At 47.4% G+C, this 10219-nt stretch overlaps 2 protein-coding genes across 3 annotated transcripts in view; one reads left to right on the top strand and one right to left on the bottom strand.

The window, feature by feature from the left end:
- The first annotated feature begins 18 nt into the window (after positions 1 to 18).
- On the top strand, positions 19 to 8514 carry IL23A (interleukin 23 subunit alpha). The gene is made up of 4 exons (XM_003405556.4): positions 19 to 5845; positions 6067 to 6168; positions 6342 to 6488; positions 6595 to 8514. Exons 1-4 carry the CDS (start codon positions 5681 to 5683, stop codon positions 6754 to 6756), a joined length of 576 nt encoding a protein of 191 aa, XP_003405604.1. The 5' UTR covers positions 19 to 5680; the 3' UTR covers positions 6757 to 8514.
- The window catches only part of STAT2 (signal transducer and activator of transcription 2), a 27460-nt gene continuing 25159 nt past the window's right edge, over positions 7919 to 10219 (bottom strand). For both annotated transcript variants that reach the window (XM_064284065.1, XM_010598028.3), the window contains 2 exons: positions 9761 to 10083; positions 7919 to 9464 (listed from right to left, as the gene is read on the bottom strand). In XM_064284065.1, the coding sequence (XP_064140135.1) occupies positions 9319 to 9464; positions 9761 to 10083 (469 nt within the window). In that variant the 3' untranslated portion in view covers positions 7919 to 9318. The remainder of the gene's footprint in view (positions 9465 to 9760; positions 10084 to 10219) is intronic.

Here is a 10219-nt window from a genome sequence, read left to right as displayed (position 1 = left end):
ACTGTTTGGTATTGTAAAAAGAAACCTCTTCTGTTTTAAGCTTTTTTTGAATAAAATAAGAGCTCAAAACTTGGACACTGAACTTTTAGGCCTCTTATAACGCTAGGGAAGCCCTGGTGGCGCAGTGGTTAAGAGCTTGGCTGCCAGCTTTTAGTTCGAATCCACCAGCCGCTCCTTGGAAACCCTGTGGGGCAGTTTTGGTCTGTCCGGTAGGGTCGTTATGAGTGGGAATCGACTCAACGGCACCGGGTTTTTTCTTGTTTGTTTTTTTCATAACTCTAGAAACTAGAATAAAGGGGCGCCCACGGGCAAAGCATGGGGACTAGACTGCTGGGTATTCCCAGCATGGTCTATTCCACCCCCTCTTTCCTCAGTGCTCTTGTGAGCCATCCGCCACCTCTGACCCTGTTGCCCCCGAAACTCTCTGGCATTTCCTATCGTTTCCAGATATGGAGAGAAAAAGGAAGCGGGAGCCAGGCTCTTGACACGGCCCAAGTGGCTGCATCTTCTAGGATTCTTACGAAGGCATCCATCTGAAACTTGCGCTGTGATTGTACTCGCCCCGAGGCCCCGAGAACATTCCCAGGTACAGGCTCCTCAAGCTGGCAAATTCCCCGGGCTCGTCGAGCTGGACGTTATCCACCAGAAGAAGATAAACATGGCAAATTGAAACATTTGCCTTCCCAAAACTCATACGGATTCTTGGGGTCTAGCTGAGACCTTGAACTGCTTTGGAAGGGATCCAGGGTGTGAGATGCCTCCGCGGCATTTTAGCTCAGCTATTTCTAAAGACCACATAGAGGGAATCTGGTGGGAGAATTCTTTCCTAGTAGACGATGCAGTTTTAAAGCTTTTCTCTCGCTCAGTAAAGAAAAAAGGACCCCAGAATTTAGACTTCCAGGACTTGGGGCTCCTAGACTGAGTCAGAGGTCCTAGACTGAGAAAAACACCTTAACGTAGAAGATTCCTCGAACTAATCTGACTTTACAGGTCCCTTGATTTAAAACTTCACGAGGTGGATGTTGAGAGATCTAGATGGTTCCAATACTTTGAGAAATTTACATGTAGCAGTCTTAAATTAAGAAAGACTGCACAACCTGTGAGAGTTACAGAACCTGAGGCACCCTGAGAAACCTGTACTAAATGAGGTACTTTCTAAATCACAGATCCTTTTTTTTTTAATTGTGCTTTAGATGAAAGTTTACAGCTCAAGTTAAATTTCTCATACGAAAATTTATATACATATTGTTTTATGACTAGTTGCAATGCCCACAATTGGACAGCACACTCCCTTTTTCCACCCCAGGTTCCCTGTGTCCATTCAACCCGTTCCTGTCCCTCCCTGCCTTCTTACTCTGCCTCCAGACAGGAGAGCTGTGCATTTGGTCTTGTATATCCGATTGAACTAAGGAGCACGCTCCTCACATGTTTTTTTTTTTTTTTTTTTTTTGCTTTATAGTCCTGTCTAATCTTTGTCTGAAGAGTGGGCTTCAGGAATGGTTTCCTTCTGGGTTAACAGAGCATCCTGGGTCCATAGTTTCAGGGGGTTCCACTAGTCTCTGTCAGACCATTAAGTCTGGTCTTTTTACTTGAATTTGAGTTCTGTTTGACACTTTTCTCCCAGTCCATCAGGAACTCTGTTTTGTTCCCTGTAAGGGTGGTCATTGGTGGTAGCCCGGCACCATCTAGTTCTTCTCGTCTCAGACTGATGAAGTCTCTGGTTTATGTGGACCTTTAATCTCTTCGGCTGATATTTTCCCTGTATCTTTGGTTTTCTTTATTCTCCTTTGCTCCAAGTGGAATGGGTCCAATTGATGCATCTTAGACGGCCGCTCAGAAGTTTTTAAGACCCTAGACACCACTCACCAAAGTGAGATGCAGAACGTTTTCTTAATAAACTGTGTTATGCCAGTAGACCTAGATGTCCCCCAAAACTATGGTCCTCAGGCCCCAGCCCCAGCTACTCTGTCCCTCAAGGTGTTTGGATGTGTTCAGGAAATTTCTTAGCTTTTGCCTTGGTCCAGTTGTGCTGGCCCTGTATTGTGTGTTGTCCTTCCTTCACTAAACTTGATCCCTATCTACTATCTAACTAATGAATTCCCCTCACTTTCTCTCCCCACCCTCGTAACCATCAAAGAATGCTTTTTTTAGACCAGACTTAATGGTCTGACTGAGACTGGAAGGACCCCGGTGATCATGGCCCTCAGACCTTCTGTTGGGCCCACTACAGGAACCATCCCCGAAGCCAGCTCATCAGACATGGATTGGACTGGACGATGGGTTGGAGAGGGATGCTGATGAGGCGTGAGCTACTTGGTTAGGGTAGACACTTGAGACAATGTTGGCATCTCCTGCCTGGAAGGGAGATGCGAGGGTAGAGGGGCTTAGAAGCTGGCAAAATGGTCATAAAAAGAGAGAATGGAAGGAGGGAGCGGGCTGTCTCATTGGGGGGAAAGTAATTGGGAGTATGTAGCAACTTGTGTATGGGTTTTTGTGTGAGAGACTGACTTGTGAACTTTGACTTAAAGCACAATAAAAATTATTTTTAAAAAATTTTTCTGAGTTCTTATGATAGTGGTCTCGTACAATATTTGTCCTTTTGTGTCTAATTTCACTCAGCATAATGCCTTCCAGATTCATCCATGTTGTGAGATGTTTCCTGGATTCATCATTGTTTATTGTTGCATAGTATTCCATTGTGTGTATGTAACATAATTTGTTTATCCATTTGTCTCTTGATAGACACCTAGGTTGGTTTCCATCTTTTTGCTGTTGTGAACAATGCTGCAACAAACATGGGTGTGCATATGGCTTTTATTTCTCTAGGATGTATTCCTAGGAGTGGGATTGCTGGATTACATGGTACTTCTATTTCTAGCTTTTTAAGGAAGCACCAAATCATTTTCCAGAGTGCTTTTACCATTTGACATTCCCACCAGCAGTGCATGAGTGTTGCAGTCTCTCCACAACCTCTCCAACATTTATTATTTTGTGTTTTTTGGATTAGTGGCAGCCTTGTTAAGGTGAGATTGTATGTCATTGTAGTTTTGATTTGCATTTCTCTGATGGCTAATAAGTCATAGATACTCTTGCCTCTCCTCACGGTACCCGATATAATGCAGTGACTGAGAATGCAAGCTCTGAAGCTAGATTGTCTGCACTAAGATTCTGGCCACTCAGTAGCTGTGTGATTTTGGGCAAATTATTTACCTCTGTACCTCAGTTTCTTTACCTGTAATATGGGCATAATAATAGTATCTTATAGGGTGGTTGTAAGAATTAAATGGATTGTAACTGTAAAGTGCTTAAACCAAGTAGTTGGCATAAAGTGAGAGTTGGGTATATATTGTTCTGGTTAAGTACTGTCGAGTCATAGCCACTTTTATGCACAACAGAAGGAAACACTGCCCAATCCTAGCCATCCTTAACAATCGTTGTTATGCTTGAGCCCGTTGTTGCAACCACTATGTCAATCCATCTCATTGAGGGTCTTCCTATATATTTTATGTATATATATATTACCCATTGTTATTAACTGTCTGGGGAAACTTCACCTGGATTTGGCGTCTGGACATGTAACTGGAAAAGGTCTGCTTAGGAGTGTCTTGAAAATGTGATTTGCATAACGGTTGGGGCCCAGATGACGTCAAGGGCTCCTTGTAGCACCAGGTCAGATGCAGCCCTGGAAGTAGTCCCTGCAACACAACAGTCCCACAATTGCCCCACCAATCCTGCTTCCTATCCAACACCCTCAGCACCAGGAAGTGAAACAAAGCGGCAGAGCCCCATGCCTCCAACTCACCCTTGTCCTTCTCACCCCAGGGTTCTACTTCCTCCTCCTCCTTCTCCTCTTCTTCCTTTTTACCTTTCATAGCCTATCCTTTAGGGCTCTCAGAATAGGGACCAGAGGCAGGAAGAGCATAAGAGACATTATATACAAGTGATGTGAGCTCCCCTACCCTACTCCTTCTAATTTCCTTATTTCATTTGTGTCTGTGCTGTGGAGGTGGGTGGCAAACCATTTCTTAACCAAACTTAGATAACCTCTCTGAAACTGGAAATATGTTTCATCCAAAGGGTAGGTTTACCACAGAGTCATAATATTTGAACCAAAAGTTTTGTTGAGCAGTTCTGAATGGTTTTAAGGGAAGGGAGACCCCCTTCAAAGACAGGTTTCTCAGAGGAAAAGGGTCAACCCCTTGGGGAGGCTTTGGGGGCCAGCTGTGTGGTCACCCATGGCCTCATACTGACGTCCAAATTGTCCTGGGACCCTCCACTGGGGTCGGGGCAGTCCCAGCTTTGGACCACCCTCCACTCCCACACCCAACCTCACGCTCTCAGCTGTCTCACTGGATGTTGCATCAGGGAGGGTGATGAAATCAGTGTCAGTGGATTTTACCCACGGCTGCAACAGGCTGAAGGACCAGGCTGGGTCATTGGCACTGTGCACCTTCATCTACCCAGAACTCGTATTCTTCCTAGGCATAGGGTAGGGGCTGGGTGCTGGAATGTCTGAGTTGGACTTCTAGCCCCTGCTTATACTGGAGCCCCCCCCAGGAATCAGGAACCTTGGGCCACTAGAGTTGAAGAATCGGCTAGTTCTTAGCAACAACCCTCTCTCTGCAAAATTGCTTCCAACCTCCTCAGTGAGGCCTGAAATGGGGGAGCAATAATACCTTATGCAGCATTTACATGCCTTCCCAGTTCACAAACTGTGTACACATCCATTCTGTCCTATGAAACCAGAGCCACCCAGTGAAAATAACACTGTTCCCAACAGAGAAAAATAAACCCCTTATTCTGAGATCAGACCCCTGGGTGGTGCGAACAGTTTGTGCTGACAACTAACCTAAAGGTTGGCAGTTTGACCCCACCATGGTGCCACAGAAGAAAGTCCTGTCAATCTACTTCTGTAAAGATTACAGCCAAAAAAAACCCTATGGAGCAATTCTACTCTGTAACAGATGGGACTGCCATGAGTCAGAATGGACTCAATGTCGACAAGGTTTGGGTTTTTTTGTTTGTTTGTTTGTTTTTTTATTCTGAGATAGGGGGCATCAGGTAGGAATCAAACATCTTCATTATGAACTGAGCTTGTCATCCTATTGGGATGAATGCTTCTCTTTGTTTTTCCTCAGGGGGGAGGTGAGAGAGTAAGGGCTCAAGTGGGGTACAGCTTTGAGAGGCAAAAACCGTTGCCATCAAGTCAATTTTGACTCATAGCGACCCTGTAAGATCAGGGAAAGGAACTTGGGACCAGATTAATTTAAATATTCAACACTCCCACCCCTCACCCCTTCTACACACATTCTGATTCCTGGAGAGCATTACACATACATCCCATCCCAGGCCTCCAGCCACAGCAACCAAACCACTCATTTCCCCTGGAACTGAAGCTGCATACCTGGGCTCCCCACGAAGTGGGATGATGCAGGGAGGGGAATCCCACCTGCTGTGAGTCACCTGCTAGTATAAAGGGCGGGCCATACAATGCAGGGACCTTAAAAAGAGACTCAGAGATAAAAGGAGAAAAGCAACAGGAAGCAGCTCAAATAACAGCAGTAAGCAAACCAGAGACGCACAGAACAGAGAATCAGGCTCAGACAGGAGGAAGTGGACAGATTCCACGAGGACTGGTGTCAGGCACAGAGCCAGCCAGATTTGGGAAGCAGGCCCCGAGATGCTGCTGGGTAGTAAAGCTGTGATGCTGCTGTTGCTGCTGCTTTGGACCCCTCAGGGCTGGGCCGTGCCTGGGAGCAGCAGCCCTGCCTGGGCTCAGGGCCAGCAGCTCTCTCAGAAGCTGTGCATGCTGGCCTGGAGTGCACATCCATCAATAGCACATGTGGTGAGTGGCAGCCTTGGGGACCTAATAGGAGCCTCTCCAAGTCCTCCAAGGCTGTGATGGGAGACTCTGAGGCCTTGGGTAGAAGCTGGAGGGTTTAAGACCATCAAAGAGTGAGAGGGGGTAAGATTGCGGGGTTCCTGAAAGAGTCATGGACCCGAGGTTCCAGCTGGGATTTGAAAGTACTCATTTTTTCACTCTTTCCACCCCCTCCTCCATTCCAGGATGTCCCAAGAGAAGAGGGAGATGACGAGACTACAAGTGAAGTTCCCCGTATCCAGTGTTGGGATGGCTGTGATCCCCAGGGACTCAGAGACAATAGTCAGGTACTACTAAGATGGGGCTGGGTCACGAGGAAGAGGTGACCAGGGACATGGCTGGTCACCATGATGAACTAGCAGTTGTGTCTGAGAAGGGTAAAAGACAACTGGGTGGGTCTTCAGCAAATGGAGTAGGAAGAGGATATTCACCTTCTTTTACTGCTTTCTTCTCTCCCTAGTTCTGCTTGCAGAGAATCCACCAGGGCCTGATTTTTTATGAGAAGCTACTAGGCTCAGACATTTTCAGAGGGGAGCCTTCTCTACTCCCTGATGGCCCTGTGGGCCAGCTTCATGCCTCCCTACTGGGCCTCAGCCAACTCCTGCAGGTATGATCTGGGGGCCTGGAGGATGGGGGCTTACAGGTGTCAGAGACAGGAGCTGGGAATGCTAAGGCTCTAGAGTTCTCTTTGACTGTGTCCTGTGTCCTTTCAGCCAGAGGGTCACCACAGTGAGACTCAGCCGACTCCAACCCCCAGTCCCAGCCTGCCGTGGCAGCGCCTCCTTCTGCGCCTCAAGATCCTTCGTAGCCTCCAGGCCTTTGTGGCTGTAGCTGCCCGGGTCTTTGCCCATGGAGCAGCAACCCTGAGCCCCTAAAGCTAACAGCTTAAGAATGGCACCCAGGTCCCCACGGCTCAGCAATGGCAAGATCAATCTATCACCCCAGCAACCTTCGAGCCAACAATTAGCCCATTTATTCTAATGGGACTTGCATATGTTGAATGATTATCAATACTGACTGATTTACGATGCTGACCTATGACAAAGTTAAGTATTTATTAGATGGGAAGGGAACATTTGAGTTTATTTATCCTCCTGGGAGGAGTATTATTTATTGTATTTATACTTAATTATATACTTTTTTCAATAAAGATTTATTTATGTGGATGTCTGGGTCTAATTTCTAGGCTTGGTTGAGAGAAACAGAATGGAAAAGTGGGGTCATGGGACGACTACAGTATGTATCCCTTTCTCCTACTCTGAAGGGTACGGGTGGAGAGTATTTTCTCATGACCTCTTTGTGTACAGCATGATACCTGGGATCTTTCTGGTATTAACCCCTTAACGGCTAAGCAAGCAGAGTGGGATTGCAGGAGGTTGAGATTAGGCCATGGGGCCCCTGGATGTGGCCCCTCATTTGATCGTCAATTCAGTGCCTCCTTTACATTCTGGGCCAAGAGTATATATAGCCAAAAACAGGAGCTTTAATCACTGCAGGACCAAAAGTCAGAGCTCTGTTTTGAGCAAGAAGGGCATTCCAGGAAGATGTAAGTAAATCCCCCAAACCAACAGGATTCTCCCTTAAAGAAGGACATCTGCGGGCCCTTTCATAAGGGAATTTGGCTACCCAAGATGCTAACTAAACTGCTTTTGAAAGGAAGAGGAGAGGAAGGGACTAGTGATTATTTCCCTTCCTCTTCTCCATAGTCACAGCATGGAAAGGACATGGGCTTTGGAGTCAGGTAGAACCAGGCTTGTATCCTGGCTTTGTCACCAACCAGCTGAGTGACACTTGGCTAGTTATACAAATACTCATGCTCCCCACAACACATGTATAGCTCAAAGCCTCTCCTAGGAGAGTCTAAGGGATAGGAAGGGCTGCCCTGAAGAGAGGAGGGAAGAAAAAACATGACCAGAGGGGCATACTGGGGTGGGTGGAAGAGAGGCTATAAAATTTGCTGACCTTGTCCCTATACAGCCTGCTGGTATACCAAAGGACATGAGTCTCCATGAGCAGAGAAGTAAAGGAATTCAAAGGTGAAGTGCTACAGTGTTTATTACTCACTTCTGCTCAGAAGGGCCCCTTTCTGAACAGGACTGTTCCTCTGACATGCCAGACAGGACATAGCCACATGCACAGGGCCTCACTTTCATTGATAGCTCAAGTTACACCAAGCAGCACATCTTGGACAATCGTGGTTGTCTCCTGGGATTCCCCGGCACGGCTGAGGTGTGAGGTTGTCTAGAGTCCCATAATAAACATTTAAAGTTATTAAGTGCTAGGAACTTGGTCTTTGTCCAGGACCACACCCAAGGAGTAGATACCCTCCTTTCAGGCAAACACTACATTGTACAAAAGCAAATAGATGATACCTTAATAGACAAATAGCTAGGACTTCTTTTCCTCTGTATAAATACCAAACTCTATCTAATACTACAAAAAGCAATTCCTAAATTCCCGGTAACCTACCATCTCTGGCCTGCCAGAGTGATCTGTCTCTTAAGCACAGGGGAAGTGAAGACCAGGCAGTCTAAGTTAGTGTGCAAAGCTTCACAAGCATGTTTGGTTGGCAGCATGTTTATAGGGGAGGGATGGGTGCAGTTAGCTTGGAGGGGGGCATGGGAGCGATGGAAGAGACTGGCAAGAAGAGGGTCTACCTCCTATCCCCTTCTTCAGGGTGGAGCATTACATGGTGGGAAGAGGCAGAAAGCTCTCGGCCGCTGTGGGTCAAGAAGAAATTTAGGACTTGAGTCAGGAGGAGTGAGGGGAAAAAGAAAGGACAAGGCTATCCTAGACATGAAGGAGCCACAAGAGAGAAAAGGAGTCCTATCATGTGTCTCCCTCTCCACTGAGGGGATGCAATGCCAATGTGCACCAATTTTGCTTTAAACCAAACCAAACCCATTGCCACCGAGTCAATTCCAACTCATAGTGACCCTATAGGACAGAGTAGAATTGCCCCATAGGGTTTCCAAGGCTGTAATCTTTATTGGAGCAGACTGCCATATCTTTCTCCCAAGGAGCAGCTGGTGGATTGACACCACTGACCTTTTGATTAGCAGCAAGGTACTTACCAACTGTGCCAACAGTGCTCCCAATTTTGCTTTACCAGCTACTAAAATGTTGAAATTCTTCTGTACTGGAAAAGAGTCACTTCCCTAAGCCCTCCAAGTACCCCCAGCTATCCTGGCTCACCCCTGGCCTCCCCTCACACCTCCCCAGCACAGCAGGCAGTGTCCAGGATCCTGTTGAGAGCTACGACCAGCATTCTGACTGGTTGGTGCCCTTCTATACCCTTTCATCTCTCACCCAAAATCCCAGGGTTTTCCCAGTTTAGAAGGGGCACATGTCTGATTTCCCAGCATTGGAGAGGAACATGGAAATGTGGGCGGCACAAGGGGCAAGAAATAGGGAAAAGAACAGAGGAAACGTAGTTCCTAGAAGTCACAAGGACTCCAGCGTCCATCCGTGTGGAAATGGCTGGGGCAGGAGACGTAGACATCATCCATGGTGCTCGGGGCAGGCAATGGTGGGTCACCATTTGGCAGGATTTCTTCAAGCTTCATAGAAGAGTTTCTGAAGACTAGGTGGTCCAGAGAGGGAAATTAGGACCTGATCTCAGGCAAGGAGTTACTAACCCAGCAGGGAAAGTGAAGGCAGATGGCCTGAGAGCCCTGGACAGGGCCCAAGGGGGCATACAAGGAGTAGAGGGACAATGGGGCATGGAGGGAGGAAGTTTGTGCACTTCCTTGTAAAAAGAATCACCAGAAAAATGAGCCTCTCTCCGATGGGGAGCTTGGAGTACAGCCCTTTTTTAAATGGGAGGGGAGCTGGGAAAGGGATGGGTCCCCTCTTCCCTAGCCCCATTCCATCACTTACTTTCCATTTCCTCAATGTTCAAGTGTCTCAGATCATGGGGCAAATCTGGCTCTGGCACTGGCTCTGATATGGGCTCTAGAATGGACTCCAGCTCTGGCTCCAGCTTTGACTCTGGCACTGTTTGTGGTATCATGGGTGGTGTGGGCTCCAGCACAGGCTCCAGCACTGGCCCCAGATCCAGTCCTGCGTCCAGCAGTGACCCCAACTCCAGGCTTAGCTCGGGCTCGGGCTCTGGCTCTGGCTCTAGTAACAGCCCCAGGTCTAATGACTCCTGCCCTGGCTCCAGCTTAGGTTCCAGCGGTTGTTGCAGCTCATCCACCTGTCTGGATACCCCAAGATAGATAAAAGGGCAGGGCTTAGTGGTTCAGATGAAGTGGGGAATGGTAGAGCAAGCAGAGGCTGTCTCTAGTAAAGTCAGCAGAGCAGAGGGCTTAAGAGCATGAGTTTTGGGGTCAGATT

The sequence above is a fragment of the Loxodonta africana genome, chromosome 4 (assembly GCF_030014295.1).
Source record: "Loxodonta africana isolate mLoxAfr1 chromosome 4, mLoxAfr1.hap2, whole genome shotgun sequence".
In the NCBI taxonomy this organism is placed as follows: domain Eukaryota; kingdom Metazoa; phylum Chordata; class Mammalia; order Proboscidea; family Elephantidae; genus Loxodonta; species Loxodonta africana.
The sequence above is the reverse complement of the archived record's forward strand: the minus strand, read 5'-3'. Positions and strand labels throughout refer to the sequence as shown.